At 70.5% G+C, this 18,162-nt stretch overlaps 1 protein-coding gene across 1 annotated transcript in view; it reads right to left on the bottom strand.

Annotated features, from left to right (window-relative positions):
- The window catches only part of CACNA1S (calcium voltage-gated channel subunit alpha1 S), a 37,233-nt gene that overhangs the window by 4,541 nt on the left and 14,530 nt on the right, over positions 1 to 18,162 (bottom strand). Inside the window, exons 12-38 of the mRNA XM_054576540.1 lie at positions 17,564 to 17,771; positions 17,174 to 17,294; positions 16,365 to 16,479; positions 15,622 to 15,715; positions 15,022 to 15,091; positions 14,746 to 14,878; positions 14,085 to 14,214; positions 13,652 to 13,711; positions 12,440 to 12,546; positions 11,905 to 11,992; positions 11,557 to 11,664; positions 10,673 to 10,725; positions 10,281 to 10,427; positions 9,777 to 9,978; positions 9,322 to 9,480; positions 8,890 to 9,000; positions 8,213 to 8,296; positions 5,895 to 5,951; positions 4,954 to 5,082; positions 4,732 to 4,797; positions 4,075 to 4,166; positions 3,395 to 3,554; positions 2,361 to 2,488; positions 1,343 to 1,439; positions 961 to 1,063; positions 765 to 866; positions 374 to 498 (exon numbers count right to left, since the gene is read on the bottom strand). Of these exons, the coding sequence (XP_054432515.1) occupies positions 374 to 498; positions 765 to 866; positions 961 to 1,063; positions 1,343 to 1,439; positions 2,361 to 2,488; positions 3,395 to 3,554; positions 4,075 to 4,166; positions 4,732 to 4,797; positions 4,954 to 5,082; positions 5,895 to 5,951; positions 8,213 to 8,296; positions 8,890 to 9,000; positions 9,322 to 9,480; positions 9,777 to 9,978; positions 10,281 to 10,427; positions 10,673 to 10,725; positions 11,557 to 11,664; positions 11,905 to 11,992; positions 12,440 to 12,546; positions 13,652 to 13,711; positions 14,085 to 14,214; positions 14,746 to 14,878; positions 15,022 to 15,091; positions 15,622 to 15,715; positions 16,365 to 16,479; positions 17,174 to 17,294; positions 17,564 to 17,771 (3,049 nt within the window). The remainder of the gene's footprint in view (positions 1 to 373; positions 499 to 764; positions 867 to 960; positions 1,064 to 1,342; positions 1,440 to 2,360; positions 2,489 to 3,394; positions 3,555 to 4,074; positions 4,167 to 4,731; positions 4,798 to 4,953; positions 5,083 to 5,894; positions 5,952 to 8,212; positions 8,297 to 8,889; positions 9,001 to 9,321; positions 9,481 to 9,776; positions 9,979 to 10,280; positions 10,428 to 10,672; positions 10,726 to 11,556; positions 11,665 to 11,904; positions 11,993 to 12,439; positions 12,547 to 13,651; positions 13,712 to 14,084; positions 14,215 to 14,745; positions 14,879 to 15,021; positions 15,092 to 15,621; positions 15,716 to 16,364; positions 16,480 to 17,173; positions 17,295 to 17,563; positions 17,772 to 18,162) is intronic.

Genomic DNA, 18,162 nt, shown 5'->3' with positions numbered 1-18,162 from the left:
AGTTATGTGCATTATAACGGACACCAAAAAATAGAAATAAAGAACAGATGAGAGAAAACGAAGTTGTAAGTTGCTCTGCCTGCCTCGTGGCCCGTTGGCAGCGCGTCCTGGTGGAGCGGCTGCTTTGGAGACTTGCTCTTGCTGACCTCTGACCCCTGCTTTGAACAAGCCCCGTTTCCTTTGTTCCCATCACCCTGGGACGGAAGGGCCCCTGGCTCTTCCCTGGAGGCCGGACGCCCTGTGGACCACCCCCCCCCCATCGCCTCTCCTTCCCCGTCCGGGCTCCCCTCCCCCTCGGTGCCCCGTCACCTGGCCCCCAAGGATCGGGAGAGGGAGCGAGGCCCTGGGGCCTCCGGCCTGGGCGCGGCTTTACCTGGATCTGCACGGCATCCTTCTTGGGCCGATACCCGTAATACTCCTCCTGGCGCTTCATGAACTTGCGGAAGTGCTCTTGGATGAGGAACGTGGCGTAGAACTTGCCCACCGTCACCTCGTCGTCTGCAGAGGGGCCGACGCGGGGTGTCCTGAGGCTGGCGCGCGCCAGGGGGCACCCCGGGCGGGGTGCTGGAGGCCTCCCCTGCTCTCGCTGACCTGGCCAGTGGCAGCTTGCACCCCGAGGCTGTGGCAAGCCCCGATGGCCGCCCCGGGGCCTACCCACGGTATTTATGGAGGGCCTGGGCCACTCCCCGATGCCCCAGGGCTCCCGGAGAGGCCTGTCCCCTCTCCCCGGCGGCCCGGGTCTCCTCTCCCACAGCCGCGCACACCTCCTATGGGCGGGATGACCTGGTCCAGGAGCTTCATGCTGGTTCTCTTCCAGATCTTCTTGATGATGGCTCTCAGCTCCTCGTTGGCCTGCTCGAAGTTGCCTGGGGACAAGGGACAGGCACGGTGGCTGCCCAGTCACCCAGATCAAGCCAGCTGCGCCGGACAAAGCCACCCAGGGCTCGGCAAACCCCTCACCTTCCGTCTTGATCTTGAGGGCCGTGCGGACCAGGGCGAAGAGCGTGGCGTTGAAGGTCACCGTGCCATCGCTGTTCAGGGGCATGTTCATGCCCACGAGCCGCTGTGCGGGGAGAGGTGGGGGCTCACGGCTGAGCGGGGACCCGGCGCGGCCTGGGGGGTCGTCCTCGCCTGGCCTGGGGGCCAGGCGGGGCCAGGGCATGAGGGCAGCAGGTGTGGGGGGCGGGCCGGCCAGGGCCCCTTCACGAGGGGTGGAAGGGCGAGCTGGGGGTGTGTCCAGGCTGCAGGTCCTCAGAGAGGGCCGTGGAGGCCCCGGAGGTGACCGCTCTGAAGTGACTCGCTGGCTTCCTGGCCCCGGCCCCCGCCATGGGGCTCTGTTTACCTTACATGCCACCCGGTGCGGACAGAACTTCCCGAAGCCCAGCGGGGGCTGGATCCTCCTCAGCAGGGTCACCACGTCCAGGTGCTTGATTCTGCCCCTGCAGGGGACGTGGCCGTGAGCCTGGCCGCCCCGCCCCTCCCCGCTCAGGGGGCGGGCCCAGGGAAGAGAGCCCGGGAATGGGATGGGGACACTTCCTGCATCCCAGTCACGCTTAGCAGGGGGAGCCAGCCCCGCTCTTAGAGAGGAGACACTGTTTGAGTTCACAGCTGTCCACCGCGAGGAACGGGTTCTCCTTTGGGGGCAGAGAGAGGCCGGAGCCCCCGCCAGGCCTGCGATCTGGACCTCATGCTCCCTGTTGCGGAGCCTTCCTTGGTTTCTGGTCACGTTGGCTGGGGGCTCCGGGGCTGCACTAACAGACATCGAGGGCAGGGATCGAGGCAGGCGCAAGTCCGCCTCTGGCCTGCTGTGAGCACTGTGAGGACTAAGTGAGAAAGCACACGCGGCGGTCGGCACGGGGCCGGGCGGCGGAAGTCAGCCCTCGGCGGTGAGCGCGCTGCCTCTTGAGAGCGACTGCAAGGCGGCAGGGCTCGCGGACCGCGAGGGCCAGGTTAGCAGCGAGCAGATTTGGGCCCAGTCCGTCCGGGGGCGGGGGGGGGGGCGGGCGGGCGCTGCGTTTTTATCAAACGCAAAGCGGCTGGTCAGGGAACCACATCCTGAGTGGCCTGGCAAGGGACTGAGTTCCCGCCTCCTCGAGGTGTCCACACAGAAGCTGGGTGACCATTTCCCAAAAAAGCCAAGGCGGCTCTGCCCTGGCGGTGGGGACTGCGGGTGCTGTGCGGCCCCTTCCGACCCTGAGAAACTCCAGTTCTCCGAGCTGGGGCCTCGGGCGCTGGAGGGAGAGGCAGCCTGCTGGCTCTCCCAGTGACCTGGGCGGCGACCCCGGTTGGACCCCAGACGGGGCCGGGGATGGGGGCTGACAGGTGAGGGGGCCCCGCACGGGCCTGCGGGCAGGACTCACGTGGCCTCTGGGTCGTACTCGGCCCAGATGGCCTTGAACTCGTCCAGGTGGTGGGGGCCGAGGATGGACCAGTCCCGTGTCAGGTAGTCGAAGTTGTCCATGATGACAGCCACGAAGAGGTTGATGATCTGTGAGAGGGACAGCGGGCTCCCAGGTGGAAGGCAGGCGGTAGGGGAGGACGCGGGGGCGGGGTGTCAGCTGGGGGCGGGGTCCGCAGTGCCAAGCTCCCTGGGCCCTTCCGAGGGACCCATGGCCCCCACACGAGCAGCCCGTGCCCCGCTTCTGTGCTCGGACCCAGACGGCGTCAGCGCCCGGTGCTGGGTGCCGTCCTGACCCCGGCCCCGTGCCCCACACCCCAGAGTCCTGACCTACGCGCCCTCACGGACCCGTCCAGATCCTGCACAGGCCTTTCTGCGCATGTGGGGTGGTCCCCCGGCCCCGGTGTGCACTGAGCGCCGGCCGTTGGGGTGAGGACTGTGTCTCATTCGCGCGTCTGTCCCCGCACTGGGCGCGGGGCCTGGCCCGGCCCATGGGAGGTGCTCACACAGCGTTGTGACCGAATTCAGGAAGGAGGCAAGGGCAAGGGGGAGACGCCCCCGGCTCTGCGTCTCCACAGCAGCCGACAGAGTCCTGTGCGGCCGGCACCTCTGGTGGGTCCCGCCCCGGGGTCCCAGCGGCCTCGCACCCACGCATAGGGAGCCCCTGCCTAGTGCGTGCAGAAGCTCGTTCCATTGGTTTGATGGCTAACACACGCAAAAAGCAACCCCTTTCCGCAAGCCCTCTGGGGACCAGGAGGCAGTCAGAAACCCGAGCCGCGCCCGAGGACCTAGAACCGGGGCCAGCTAAGCAGAGCCTCCCGCGCGCGACCCCAGGCTCGGCCCCGCACTCAGCCCCGAGAGACAGCAGCCGGCCCGGAAGGCGGCCCTGCGCGCCCCGGCCCCGCCCCCGCCCGCCCCGGCCCCGGCCCCGCCCCCGCCCCGGCCCCGGCCCCGCCCCCGCCCCGGCCCCGCCCCGCGGTGGCGCCGCTGGCTCACCAGGAAGGCGCAGAGCATGTAGAAGCTGATGAAGTAGTAGTACGCGAAGTTGGTGCCGCAGGAGTACTCCTCGCCCGGCCCGTACTCGGACTCGGGGTTGCAGAGCTTGCCGTAGCTGCTGGCCAGCAGCACCTCGTGCCACGCCTCGCCTGTCGCACACCTGCAAGGGGCACTGCTGACGGCCCAGCCGCGCGCGGGCCGGGGCCCGGGCCGGGGGCGCGGCTGGGGGCTGTGTCCCAAGTCGGGGGTGCCGTCGTGAACCGGGCCTCAGTTTCCCCTCAACGCCGCCGCCCCCTACTCTACCTACTGAGGCAGCAGAAGCGGGAGAGAAGTGACAGAAAAAGGATCTCTTGGACCGAGGGGCCGAATCAATCGGGATTTGCGTCGCTGGGCGGGGGCGGCAAGGGAGAGCACGGTGCTGACCGTGGTGAGGCAGGGTCAGAGGTCATCGAGGCCTCCCTGCGCCCCTGGAGGACATCTGACCTCCGTCCCCTGCTCCCGGGGTGAGACTGGGGGAACGGCCGCCCTGCACTCAGGCCCTGCGACTTCACATGTGGGGCCACGGGGACAGCAGCTCCTCGGGCTCTGAGCAGGGGGCGGGCGGTGTGGCGCCTGCCCTGCAGCCAGCCCCGCCCCCACCCCCGTGCTAAGGCCCTGTGGTCGGGGGCGGGGCCTCGTGCCTGAAGAGCAGCAGCACAGCCTGGGGGAAGGTCTGGAAGTTGTTGTTCCGGTTTATTGGGGTTCCGTCCACCAAGGCGATCTTCCCGAACATCTGCAGGTCACACAGGGCTGCCTGGGGACCCTGACGGAGCCCGCACGCCACCGCCTCCTACCCGACCCCGACCCCGACCCCGACCCCGACCGTCCCTTCCGCACACCTCAGGGCGTGGGCGAGGTCGGTGAAGCCCTTCCCCTGGAGCCCCAGAGAAGTAGGGGGCGGACAGTCCTCCCCACAGGCGAGCCGACTCGGGGGCTCGGGGACGCAGAGAAGTGGGGAGGGCTCTCCGCGGACGTGGGCTACAACCCCCGGGACTCTCGTGGCCTTTGAGATGGAGTCGGCCCCTGGGGTTGCGTCGCTGGCTCCCGCTGCAGCCCCCAGGTTCACAGGCTGCCAGGGGGAGCCAGGCAGGAGGGGCCCTGCCCGGCAGGGCCCGGCACCCGCCCACCTGCCCGGCGCCCGCCCACCTGCATGGCGCCCGCTCACCTGCCCGGCGCCCGCCCACCTGCATGGAGCCCGCTCACCTGCCCGGCGCCCGCCCACCTGCCCGGCGCCCGCCCACCTGCATGGCGCCCGCCCACATGCATGGAGCCCGCTCACCTGCCCGGCGCCTGCTCACCTGCATGCCGATGACGGCGTAGATGAAGAACAGCATCACGATGAGCAGGGCCACGTAGGGCAGGGCCTGCGGGAGAGGCCCACGTGAGGCGCCCCGCCCCTGCCCCCCGAGCTGCGCCCGGCTCCCTCAGCTCCCCGGGGCCCCCAGGACTGCACGCTCGGCCGGGAGCTGCCCCTCGTGTCCCCTGCACGCAGGGGCAGTGGGCAGGGTCCCCGCGCCCACCTGGAAAGACTTGATGAACGTCCACAGCAGGGTCCGCACCCCCTCGGCCCGGCTTAGCAGCTTGATCAGCCTCATGACCCGGAACAGGCGGAAGAAGGCGCTGGAGATGCGGGCGCTCTCGTCGGGGTCCTGTGGGGCAGCGGCCCCCGGGGTCAGTCTGGGGGCGGCACCTCCACAGGCTCGGGGTCGGGGTCAGGGTCAGGGCGGGGGGGGGGGCGGCGGGCAAGCATCCCTGGAGGGCACGTGGCCTCGGCGGTGCCCTCGGCGGGACCTTCGGGCGCAGGACTTTGGGGCTCTGGGCTCGCTCGGCTGGGAGGGGAGGGCGGTGGGCGTGGAGTGCCAGCATGCGGGGAGCCCACCCTCAGCAGCGGCCACAGGGCCTCGGGCCGGGGTCAGGCTGTGGCCAGGCCCCTGCCGGCCCGCCCAGGGCCTCCCGCCTCCTCTCGCCTTCTTTTCAAGCTGCTTCGGAGCTGAGGGCCCTGGCAGCTCTCCCCCCGAGCCCTGCCAGGGGCCTCTCAGCGCACGGTGTCCCCAATGCTCGCTGACCGCCCTGTCCCTGTGACCGGGCCACGCCCCAGCCAGGCGGCCCCTGTCCTGGATGAGCCTGGGACGCCTGATGACCCTGGGAGGGGAGTCCCAGCTTCCTGTGCCCCAAAGGCTTTGGGTCCAAGACCTGTCACTCAGGTTCTGTGCCCGCCAGCACCCCAGGCCTCCCTGGATGCCCCCGTCTGCACAGAGGGTGCCCGAGAGCACCTCGCCCACTTCTGGGGCTCTGAGAACATCACTCCCTCCGTGCACGGTCTCCTGCAGAGCCCCGCCCCCGCCCCCCGGCCCTGGGGGGCGCAGCTCTGGGGGAGGGAGTCCCGAGCGCCAGGCGCCCCATGCACGCGGCCAGGCCTCGGCATGCAAGCGGCAGGTGCAGTCGTGCAGCCTGGAATTACAACGTTCCCGCAGCCTCCACCCAGGCAATACAGTCCCCCGCTGGAGGCCAGGACGGTCTGTGGAGAGAAGAGACGAGGGGGGACAGGGCGGGAGGGGTGTCAGGAAGGACGGGCCCAAGAACAGTTAAAGAGGGAGGAAGGCGGGGAGGCAGGGGCCGTGCTGCCCATCAGGGGCAGGGGTGGCGGGCGTGGGGACAAAGCTGGGGACAGGGTGGCCGCAGGCTGGGGGCGGGGCAGGGGCAGGAGGGCAGGCCAGGACCCGGGCGCCTTCTCATTGCCAAGGGCATCTGCAGCGGGCGAGGGGCGAGGGCTCTGGCTTGTGGGACCCTGGGGACCTCGGAGAGCGCCCGCCCCCCAGCACGGGGGTCCACAGCCCCGTCTCCCTGGGCAGGGGCGGAGGCCCAGAGTGGTGGGGGGGCGGCCCCAGGGCAGGCGTGCCCGCCCCGGCCTGGGAGCAGCTTTTTCCCTGTTTGCTCTCAGCCCCTCCTGCGGCCGCAGGTCGGGAGCAGCCTGGTCTGGAGCCCTGGGGCAGGGGACGTCTTGCTCTAAGTCCCCACTACTTAAGGGTGGGCCGGTTTCCACCCGTGGGTCCACCCCCAACCCAGCATTCTCTAGGGCGGCTCCGCCCTGGCCCACCGGCCTCGGCCTCGACACTGACCCAGCATCAGAATCAGGCGGAAAACTTAAAAAGTCCATCCCTTCGCTGGGGCCCCGCCCAGGCCCCTGTGGGATGGGTCTGGCTGGGGGGTGTGACCCCGAGCGGTTTTAACACGCAGACAGAGGACAGCAGCTTGCTGTGGCCGCCAGGCTCACGTGGCTGAATCCCAGCGAGAATGAAATACGCCCAGAAATTTGCTTCCTCGGCTGCACTGGCTACGTTCTAAGCGACCGACAGCCACATGTGGCTTGTGGCCGGCGTGCTGGAGAGAGTGTGACGGCAGGAAGTTCTGACATGGGGCCCTGCCCTGGTCTGTCCGCTGGCTCGTGTGTCAGGGATATCCATCAACACGAGAATCTCAAGTCTTCGCGTGGCCTCACACAAACATGACCAGCTAAGGATGCCTGATGCTCCTAGAAATGACCAATGATGCCCCCCAGGCCTCTGCCACCAAGGAGATTTCAGATTTAGCAGGCGTCCCCCATGGGGACCGCAAACATCAGGAGCGGCCACTGCTCCTCTGGGCGCCTCGTTTAGAGGTCCCTCCAGACGGTGCCCGTGGGAGAGGGCTGATCTCAAAGCCGGGCCCGTGGGCGCTGAGTCCAACCACCAAGGAGCCAGATGGAAACATATGGCACACACGCATACCCGCGTGTACACACTGGCTCCCTCCTGAACCCACCCGCCTCTTGGGATCTGAACGGGAAGTTCTGCCTGTCACTGTCGGTTCTGGACGTGGGGGCGAACAGGGCCCCCAGGCTAGGATCCCGCACCCCAGGATGGCCCGCACGGCCGCTGAATCCCCAGAAGGTGATGCTCCCAGCCGGGGCTCCGCCCTTGGGGGCTCAGGTCGAGGGCCCCTTCCCCTCGGGCCCCAGACCTGCCTCAGGTGTGCACGCACCACGCCCGCCCACCCGCCCACCCGCGTCTGGGGTCGCTGGAGCCGTCGGGTCCCCACCTCAGCCCCTGTGAACCCCGTGTGCTCAGTGCTGGGCGTGGGAAGTTCAGAAGGAAGCCTCTGCAGGGGCGAACCCCGGCTTTGAGGACGACCACCTGCTGGGCTCCCGGAGCCAAAACAGCACCACCAAGGGGACTCCCGCCCCCGCCCCCGCCAGGGTCAGGGGCCCGGCGAGTGGGGCTCTTCCCCAGGCCCCGCCGGGCGCGCCTGCAGTCACTGGCCCGCAGGGCGTCAGCTGTGTGGTTCAGCCCCCGACTCTTGGCCCTCCCCCTCCCTGTCCTCCGTGCCCCCCTCACCCTGAGGGGCCCTCAGCCTCAGACCCTCGAGAGGCCACCCCTGCCTGGCAGCCTCCCCCCACCCCTGCTGCTCCTTCTACCCCCCAACCGCTGAGACCGGGGTCCCCAAGACCTGACGCCAGCTCGTCACCACCTCCCCTTCCCTCAGGCCGCACCTCAGGCTGCGCCTCCACCACCATGAAGCCTCCTGCGGCCCCCCCCGCTCAGAGGGGACGCCCTGGCCATCGGCTCTGGCCTCGGCCAGCCTGGCGCGCCCCCCAGGTCCGCCCGGAGCCTAAGCCGTCTGTCCGCCCTGCAGGACGGCCCCCCGGGGTGCCAGGCGGGCACTGCGTCCCCCGCAAACCCCCCTTCACTGAACGAGTGCCCCCCCAGGCCCCCACGGGTGGCTTCGCCCCCCGACACTCACGTCGATCTCGCTGAGGATGACGTCGATGATGCTGCCGATGACGATCAGGAAGTCGAACACATTCCAGGGGTCCCCAAAGTAGCCCTGGGAGGACGGGACAGAGTCGGGGCGAGCACTTCGAGGAGAGGCCCTGGAGGCCAGCAGGAGGCGGGGGCCCCGCTGGCTCGGGGACAGCAGGGCCAGGGCCGGGCCGGGGGGCTCCCTGTCCCCTGGGGCTTCCCCCCACAGACCCCTCGCTCCCACGCCCTCTTGTTTCCTCCAGAGCATAAAGGGGTCAGTGGAGAGGGGCAGCTGGGATCTCAGAGTCTGGGGTCCTGGTGCAGATGGGGTCACTTTCGCCCCATCCCCTGGAAGCCTGGCCTTGGCCAGGACAGCGCAGCCCTCACGGGGGCAGCTGGGGAGGCACGTGCCAGTGGATTCGGGGACCTCAGCCCGGGGCTGGGTCGTCAGAAGCTCGGGAGGGGTAGCCAGCTTCCCCTGCGCCCCGGCCAGCTCTGCAGCCGACCCCCTTGCCTGCCTGCTCTGAGGGCAGATGTGGCCCCGGGGCCGAGCGGCGGGGGAGCCGGGCAAGGCCTCCTGCAGAGCGAGGCCACGGGGGTGGGGGCCATCCACGAGAAGCGCCCCGGCCCCCCGCGCTGGGCCACACCTGCTCCCGGGCCCTGCGGCCCCGCACTCACCCTGGCCTTGAAGGCCACCAGCTTGAGGAGCATCTCCAGGGTGAAGATGACGGTGAAGGCCACGTTGAGGATGTCGGAGATGTGGTTCATCTGCTCGGACTGGTTGTAGTGCTGTGGGGGAGGGGCGCCGAGTGGGCGGGGGCGGGGCTGGCCTCTCTGCTTAGCCTCAAAATGCTAGGAGGCTGCGCAGCGACTGGCCGCTGAGCTCTGCCCCGTCTGGGCACTTGCTCCCCACGCCCCACCCTCAGCAGGCCCTTCCCTGGCTCCTGGAATGGACGCGACTTGAGGGCCTGCTTTACCTCCTAACAACCGTTAGGCGCCGGGCAACAGGGCCTGGCCGAAGTTCCCTGCTCTGCCGCGGAGCACCGCACCGCCGGCAGGTGCCAGGAAGAGCAGGGTACGGGGGAGCCTGCCCTGGCGCCCGCGCCTCACCTGCATGCCCAGGCAGATGGTGTTGAGCATGATCAGGGCGAACATCAGGTACTCGAAGTAGGAAGAGGTGACCACGTACCACACCTGGTACTGGTACGGGTTCTTGGGGATGTAGCACCTCAAGGGGCGGGCCTTCAGGGCGTACTGCACACACTGGCGCTGGGACGGGGACGCCGCAGCGGTGTCAGCACAGGGCCGCCGTCCCTCCTGCCCCGCCCACAGCCGGGCCCCTGGGGCCGGGACCAGCTACCCGCTGGGTCGCGGGCGGAGCCCCAGAGGCAGGTGGGCTCCCTGCGAGTCGCCCTGGCCTTTCCCGACGCGGCGCTTGGCTGACGGGCTCCCTCCCCCTGCGCACCCCTAGGGTCCCGGGAGAAGACCCCCCCACCAGCTCGTGCGGCAGCACGTGGACAGCGGGTCGGACACGGGGTGGGGAGCACGTGGGGGGGCCCGGGCACCTGGTTCTTGTTCAGCTCGCAGTTCTTGTACTCGGTCTCCCCCTGCTCCTGGAAGGTGACGATGACAAAGCCCACGAAGATGTTCATCATGAAGAAGGCGATGAGGATGATGTAGACGATGAAGAAGATGGCCATCTCCACCCGGTAGTTGTGGACGGGGCCCTTGTCTTCTTCGTAGGCGTCGATGGCCCTGTACAGGAGCCTGGGGCAGCGGGAGATGGGGCTGGGGCGCGGCCGTGGCCGGCGGGCTCGCCCCTCGGGGGCTCCATGAGGAGCGCATGTGGGGAGGCTGGACCTGACCCCGGAAGGGCCGCCTTTCCCTGGGGCGCCCTCTGCTCTGACCCGTCAGAGAGGCCTACGCCGCTGGGGGACACGGGACGTTAGCTCAGAGGCCCTGGTCGGGCTCTGCTTGGAGTGACCAGCCCCCCAGAGCGTCCCGGCCAGTGGGGCGACGGCACCCCGCCCCCAGGCCTGGGGCTGCAGAGGGGCCCCGCCCCCACTCACTGCGGCCACCCCTCGAAGGTGGAGACGGTGAAGAGGGACATCATGGCCGACAGCACGTTGTCGAAGTGGAAGTCATTGTGCACCCACTCGCGGGCACGCAGCTCTATCTGCGTGGGGTCCCCGTCCTTGTACACGTAGTAATAGCCCCTGGGCGGCAGGGGGCACGGTCGCTGTGCTGGGCGCCCCCCCCGCCCCCCATGTCCCCTGGGCGCTGGGCAGCGAGAGTGCAGACGGGACTCCACGGGGCACTCCCTCCCCACGGTGACCCAAGGACAGGTGCTCCGTGAGCGCCCCTCCTGGGCGAGGGCTCAGCCCCCAGCCCCCCTGCCGGGAGGGCCCCTGCCCCCCCACGTGTCCCGGGCAGTGGCCTCTCGGCGCAGAGCACGACGCACCTGCACCCCTTCTCTGTCATCTTGGACAGGTCATTGCAGCTGAAGAACTTGCCCTGCATCCAGAAGGAGGGAGGGAGAGGCATGTTGTCGGAGGGCCCGGAGCCTGGAAGGAGGAGCCTGTGTCTCCTCGCAGGGGGTGGCCAAACCAGGGGCCAGGGCCCGAGCAGGCCCCCTCCGCCGTCGCCCACCGCCTCAGCCTGCTCCCGGCCCCGGCCCCCGGCCCCCAGCCGCCGGGCCCCTCAGCCCCGCGAGGCCCTGGCCCGGGAAGAAGCCGGGTCCGGGTCTGCGGGACGAGCCAGTGAGGCCCTTGCAGGACTAAGCGGGGCGGAGGTCCTCTCTCAGAATTTTGAAACAGGAGCCTTGGGGGAGGGAAGCTGGGGCCGCAGGACGGTGAGCCTGGGTGTCGGTGAAGTGCTCAGGGGTCAGTGTCTATGTCCTGCAGGTGACCCAGAAGCCAGGGCGTCTAGAAATCCGCTCGGTGGGAGGGTCACCCGGCCGGGTGGTCCCTGCAGAGGAACTGAGAACCGGGTGGGTCGCTCCCAGGTGAGCGAGGAGGACGGACCGCCACCCTCAGGAGCTCCTGGGGGGCCGAGGGACAGGGACTCACCCGTAGGCCCGGGGACTGAGGAGGAGGGGCCGCAGGGCCGGTGGGGGCGGGTGTGGGCAGGCAGGCTGGCGGGGTGGGGGCGGGAGAGTGATGAGGGCCGAGGGCCGGGGACGTCGCAGGGCCAGGCAGGCGCGGGGAGACGCCGCCCCTGCCAAGCAGAGGCCACGGGAAGCCGGGAGGCGGCAGGCGCGCTGGGCGCCTTGGGGACAGCCGCTCTCCCGGAGTGCGGCTCCCTCTGCTTCGAGGGGCGACCCGGACCCTGGCCGGCGGGGCTCACCTTGAAGAGCTGGACCCCGATGCAGGCGAAGATGAACTGCAGGAGCGTGGTGACCAGAACGATGTTGCCGATGGTGCGGATGGCCACGAACACGCACTGCACCACGTGCTGCGGGCGGGAGCGTGGGGGGTGGCTCGCAGCGCTCTGCCCGGGCTACTCCGGCCGAGGGCCCCCGGGGCCGGCAGCCCCCTGCCCCCAGCTGGAGCAGCACCCGGGGGAGCGGGGCTGCCCGGCCTCACCCTCACCCCCACGACAGGCGGGGGGCACGGGGCGTGCCCGGCGATGGCCGGGCTGAGGGTCCTCCGCAGCCCCTCTCCCCCACCCCCGGGGCTGCCCGGGGCCTCGCACCTTCAGCCCTTTGGCTCGGTTGATGGCCCGCAGGGGCCGGAGCACCCTCAGCACCCTCAGGATCTTCACCACGGAGATGGAGCTGGACCTGGGCAGGCGGCCGAGGGGGGCTTCAGCGGCTGCCCCCGCCCGGCTCCTGCGGCTCCGACTCCTCCAGCCCCAGCTCTCGGCCCTTTCTGCCTGACACACCCCCCTCCAGGGCAGGGTGTGGCCGCCCCAGGGACAGCTGCCTCCTGCTGGGAGGCCCAGTTCCCATCGCCTGTCAGCTTCCTGGGAGGGGAGGGGAGGGGTGCAGGCTCATCTCCCCCCAAGACTGGGAGCCCCAAGTGCGGGGCCAGGTTCCCGAAAAGGCTGCCGGGACAGCCTTCTCTCCGATCGCCTCCTCGCCTCCAGCTCGCGGCTCTGCCCCCTGGGCATTGCGACTGCGGTCGCGTTGGTGACAACCCAAGGGACCTGGCCCCCGCCAGGGGCTCTGGGGCACCCTCCCCCGGGGCGACTCCCGCCTGAGGCCCCGCCCCCGCCCGCCTCCGCTCACTCCAGCTTCATGGAGACTAGGGACACCGCCACCACCAGCAGGTCCAGGAGGTTGAAGTAGTTGCGGCAGAAGGAGCCTTTGTGCAGGAAGGCGCCGTAGGTCGTCATCTGCAGAGAGACAGGCAGCGCCCTGGCTGGGGACAGGCTGGGGACGGGCCTGTGCCCGACACGGAAGGGCTGCGTGAGGGCGGGTCCCCCGGGTCGGCTCCCAGGGGGCAGAGCGGCCCGAGGGGCTCTGTGAGTCACCGCACGCTGCGCGTGTCCTGGGCGCTGTGCTTCCTGTTTTCCGCTCCGGTCCTGGGCGCCTGGGGGCTTCTCAGGGGCAGCCACGCCAGGCTTTGCCCCAGGGAGCCCCAGGTCTCTTTCCCGTGGAGCCACAAATGGGGGAGCCCTGCCGCTCCTCCCCCCCACAGGACACGACACAGTTCCTCCCCCACCGGGAACCTTCTGCAGAAGCCCCTTCGGCCGCACGGACGGCTGAGTCGGCTGAGCAGCCCTCAGCGACGTGCAGACCTGCACCAGCCGCAGACCCCTCGTGTTCCAGCCAGGGACGCCGGCCACGCCCGCCCCCTCGCCTCTCAGCTCCTGTCACAATCCTCGGTGGTCTCCTGGGCCCTTTGCTCCCCTGCCTGCGCCCTGCACGTCCGACGCGGCCGAGCGCTGCGCTGGCCTCCGCGAGGACCCGCCTTCCCCACCTCTGCCCCGGCCGCCCCCGGATGCGGGCGCCTCCCCGCCACCAGGGGCCGCTCCCCGAGCCCCTCCTATATCTCCTCACAAGGCCCCTGCCCTCCCTTCCTAATCAAACCCTGTCCAACGTCAAAACCTGCCCAGGGCCACACTCTGGGGGCGCCTGGAGGGGACCCCTCGGCCACCGGGGAGGCAGGTCTAGGAACAAGTCGCAGGGCCGCGGGTCTGCTCGCAGGGTGGCCGTGCCCTCGTCGCGGGGAAGATGCCCGAGGCTCCGCACGCGCATGGCGGAGAGGCACGTGGGCGCAGGTCGGCGGCACTGCCTGTCCCCCGCACTGCCCCCGCCCGGCTGCCAGCCGAAGCCCCCCCCCCGCCTCCCCCCCGCCCCCCCCCCCCGCCCCCGTCTCCTGGCTCCTGGCTCTTCCCAGCCTCTCTCCACCGTCGGGCTTTCCCCTCGCCCCGGCCGTCCCGCCCCCGCGTGAGTGATGTGCGAGGTTCCCCGGCCAGGACGGCCACGCCCACTCACCTTCAGGATGATCTCCACGGTGAACACGGAGGTGAACGCGATGTCAAAGTACCCGAGGATCTGGGGACGGGAGGGGAGGAGTCAGCGAGGGGAAGGGCGAAGCAGCGGTGTCATTGTTGCCATCGAAACCCGCACGGCCGCCAACACCGCGTCATCGATGCCATGGTCAACGCAGACGACGAGAGCCTGCGGGCGCCTTGTGCTGTGACGACAAGGGCTCGGAAGGAGTGGACCGGGCAGCCTTCGCCCTCCAGGCACTTGAACTCTAAGACACTCGGACGCCCACAGCCACAGAGAGGCCCGAGCGGAAGCAGCCCCGAGCGGGCCGCGGGCTCGCCGAGGGCTGCAGTCGGGGGCGGGGGCGCGGGCGGAGGGGGTACGGGAGGGCGTGGGGGGCGCGGCGCCGGCAGAGGGCGCAGTCCGGCGCCGTCACCTGGTTCCTCATGGACTCCGCCCGGATTGGGTCCTCGGCGGCCAGGGCGGCGCTGCTCAGCATGATGAAGAGCAGGATGAAGTTGGTGAACCAGGTGGCGTTGACGATGCGGTGACACAGGACGCGAATCCTGGGGGCGGGGAGGGTCAGGGGAGCGGCCGCGGCTGCGCGCTCGGGCCCCACCGGCCGCTGTCCCGCAGGGGACTCGATCCTGCCCTCCCGGGTCAGCGGAGAGCAGCCTCCGCCGGGACGCGCCCCTGGCTGGACACGGGGGGGCCCTGCCCGCTTCCGCCCCCGCGGCCTCAGTCCCGCCCCCAGCCAGGTCCCCCCACCGCCCACGGTTTCCCACCCGAAGAGCCAGCCAGGGGAACTCGGGGAAGGCTCTCGTCTGTGTGTGGGCAGAGGCTGCGCTTGAGGGGCCAGTGAGGAGGACAGCGGCCCCCAGCGGCCCCTGCTCGCCGTCCGAAGCCGCTCCCAGGGAGGAGCCGGGGCGCCCCGTGCGCCCGGCCCCCCCGGCTGCAGCGCTTCGGAGCCCAACTCAAGGAGCACGCGCCGCGCTGTGACGGCGGGCTCGCCGGGTGGGGACACCGGGCTCTGCAGGGCAGGGCCGCCCCTCCCGGGGCCCTGTGAGTCCGCGCGCCGGGGCCAGGGGGACACCCACTTATTGGTGGGGCTGAAGATGAAGAAGGAGCTGGCTTCCGGAATGGGCACCGCCTTCTCTTTCAGCTGCAGCTCGGCCAGGGGCCGCGGCCGGGGGCTGACCGGGATCTCGGGCTCGTCTTCCTCATCGTCGCCTGCGGGCAGCGGGGAGAGAGGCCCCGGGGCCGCGTGGTCTCAGGCGCTCACAGGCTGGCGGGGGGTGGGCGTGGTGCCGGCCGGGGACCCGCGAGAGGCCGTCCCTGGGGAGGGAGGCCCAGCGAAGCCCCGGGACCCTCACCTGGGAAGTCAGCTGAGGGGTAGGGGTCCTTCACCTCGTTGACGTTGGACTCAAATTCGTCGATCTTTAGCTGTAGGAGAAACACGAGGATGCCAATGGAAACAGGGCCCACGGTTCCCCCTTCAGGGCCCTGCACTGGAGGGCCGGTCGGCCTCCGCCCCGTCTCCCCCGCAGCCCGGGGCAGACGGCACCGCTCACTCCCCGTTTACAGATGAGAGCCAAGCCCAGGAAGTCAGACGGGCCCGGACCCCCGCCTCCTCCGGGGTTGTCCTCCGGCCCTCGGAGCCCTGGCTTGCAGGACGGCTGAGCGGACCCAGGCTGGGCCAAGGCAGGCGGGGCAGAGTGGCGGGGAGCCAGCCTGGGCCCCGCCATGGAAAAGGGGTGCCAGGTGGCTGGGCGGGGGCGCTGGGACCCTGGGAAAGCCTGGGTGGCAGGTCGGGGATCTGCACTTGTCAGCACAAAGCTCCTCCTGCGGGAGCTGTAGCCACGCGCTGTCCCCACTGGAGTCGGGGGAGGTGCCCTTGCCGGGCTGGGCGCCTCTCCCCCCCCCCCCCCGTCACCCACTCCACCCTGCCTCTGGGACCCCCGTGCTGAGCTCACCTTGGCGGTGGTGGGGATCCCCTCCCCCTTGGGCTTCTGGTCCAGCTTCTTGGTCACCACCGACTTCTCTTCCTCGGGCTTGTCTGCAAGACCCCTGCGTTGGGAAACCGGGAAAACCCAATGTGGAGGCCAAGCTGGAAAGTTCTCGAGGCTCTGCTGAGGCTGGGGGCCCCTCGGGGCCCCTCGGGGACCCTGCACCAAGGACTCAGGGTCTCTCTGGGGACTCCCTGGGGGCGGAGCGGCGTCGGCCGCCAGATGGGATGGGCTGTGGGCCGGGGCAGGGCCTTGCAGATAAAGGGGCAGAAGTTCAGCTGGGGCCCCGGCGCGCTCACTGGCCAGCCGCCCGCAGCGCTGGTGGAGTGGGGAGGGGCGGGGCGGGGCGGGGCTGCGCTCTGGGCCGAGTGCTGGACCCGTCCTGCACAAGTCAAGCCTGGCCCAGGGGACAAGCCTGAGCCTCAGCACAGGGAAGCGCCCTCTGGGACGGCCAGGGCAGGGCGGCCGGCCGAGAGGAGTTCTAGAACCCTCCCCGGGGCCCGGGGCCTGGCCACAGGTCGACCTGTCTCTCGTGCGGTCCCCAAGGACACCAGGTGGGACTGCAGCTCTCCCCGGAGGGGCTGGCCACCCTGGGGCAGCTGTCACGGAGGCCCTGGAGCCAGGGAGCCACCTGCCCGGAAGCCCGCGCGGCTGCACCCCGCCCCGCCCCCCCGCCGCCTGCCCCGTGCTCCCCCGGGCGCAACGCTCACTTGGACATCTTCCTGCGCTTCTTCTCCTCGGCCTTGGCTTTCTGGGCAGAGGTCAGGCTCTCGGCCTCGGCCAGGTTGTCCACCGCAATGGCCAGGAAGACGTTGAGCAGGATGTCTGAGGGCGCCCAGCTAAGGAGCCAGGGCTGGGGGCGGGAGGGGCCGCCGGAGACCCCCTGGCGGAGCTACCCCGCGGGAGGCCACTGAGGGCTTGGGCGCAGGGACCAGATGAGCGTCCTTGGGGAGCCTCCTGCGAGGGGCACCCCGCCGGGGCCTGGCTGCCCTGCGGCCCTGAGCACCACCCTCCCTGCCCGGGACTGAGCCCGGCCCCCCGCGGGGCGCAGGGCAGCTCAGGGGGCGGGGCCCCTCCCCCGCAGCCCCTCATCTCAAACCCTCGGGCGCAGGCACCCCGCCCGTGGGCCCTGCCGCTCGCGCGGCCCGCCCTCCTCGCCCTCCCACCCGTCCGCACTCCCACCCCTCGCTCTGCGCCAGCGGACGCTGCCTGGCCCCCGCCTTCGCCCCAGGCTGGCCCGTGCTCTTCACGGCTCCTCCGCCCTCCTGCTCCAGGCTCGCCAGCCCCCCCGGGGTGAGGCCCCCCTGCAGCGGTCGCCCTGGCTCTCTAACCCTCCTGGACGAAGGAGCCCCCCCACGGCGGCGCCTGCACGTGCCGGCCGCCCTGCCCTGCTTCCCTCCTCCGGCCAGGAGCCGGGCCGAAGGCCCTGGCGCCCAACCAGGGGCGCCCTGGGCCCCTACTTTAAGCCCTTCTCCCAGCCCCCCAACGCTCTTCCCTGCGTCTGCTCACGAGGGGATACAGTTGCCGCAGACGAAGAGGATGATGAAGTAAATGCACACAAGCATGCCAGGGTAGGAGGGCCCGCCGTAGGCCATGATGCCGTTGTACATCACCGAGTTCCAGTCTTCGCCTGTCAGCACCTGGGGGGCGGGGAGGCATGGAGAGGCGGCAGGGACGGAGGAGCCTCTGTGGGGACTGTGTGACCCAAGCGGCCCCTTCCACGCTGCCCCTGCCCCCGGCCTGGCGCTGCCCGTTCGGGCCCGTGGCGGGGACAGATGCGCAACGGCCACGACGGAGAGAAGCACAGGGGGCGAGGGACCGAGACCTCAAACCCGCAGATCTGGGAAGGCTTCCTGGAGGAGGTGGCCTCCCCCCCCCCGAGGCTCGGGAACGAGAGGCGGCAGCCCACCTGGAAGACGCTGATGAGGGCCTGCGGGAAGTTGTCGAAGTTGCTGCGGCGCACCTCCGTGTCCTCGAAGTCGTACCTGCCCCCGAAGAGCTGCATGCCCAGCAGGGCGAAGATGAGGATGAAGAGGGAGAGCAGCAGCAGCAGGGACGCGATGGAGCGGATGGAGTTGAGCAGCGACGCCACCAGGTTGCTCAGCGACGTCCAGTACCTGCCGGAGGCGGCCGCAAGGTGGGTGGGCAGCACTCGCCCCCACGGGGGTCCACGGGGGCTGGGTGGGCGGGGGGGGGGGCCGCCCGGAGGTGGCGGCCCTGGGCCCTGGGCCCCCCGCCCTTTCCCCTCTTCACCGCACCCGTCTGGTTTGCCACTTCTCACCCGTGCGCTGGGCTGCTGTCTAACTTCTGGTCCCAGCAGGGGACTGACTATGAACTCACAAGAGCAAGGACCACGTCGGCCTGCGTGCCTGACCCCGGTACCTCGCGTGGCACCCGGCTCAGGGGGCCTCGGACATCCACGAACCGTCTCCGGCCCCCTCAGCGCGCTCCCTCCTACCGCCTGCCCCTCACGCCCAGCCCCTTTCCTGCCTCATCCTCTGCTCTTCC

Source organism: Pteronotus mesoamericanus, unplaced genomic scaffold (assembly GCF_021234165.1).
Source record: "Pteronotus mesoamericanus isolate MK-2021 breed Mesoamerican mustached bat unplaced genomic scaffold, CSHL_Meso_final contig_347, whole genome shotgun sequence".
NCBI classification, from domain to species: Eukaryota; Metazoa; Chordata; class Mammalia; order Chiroptera; family Mormoopidae; genus Pteronotus; species Pteronotus mesoamericanus.
Note: the sequence above shows the minus strand (reverse complement) of the source record. Positions and strands in the feature narration are given on the sequence as shown.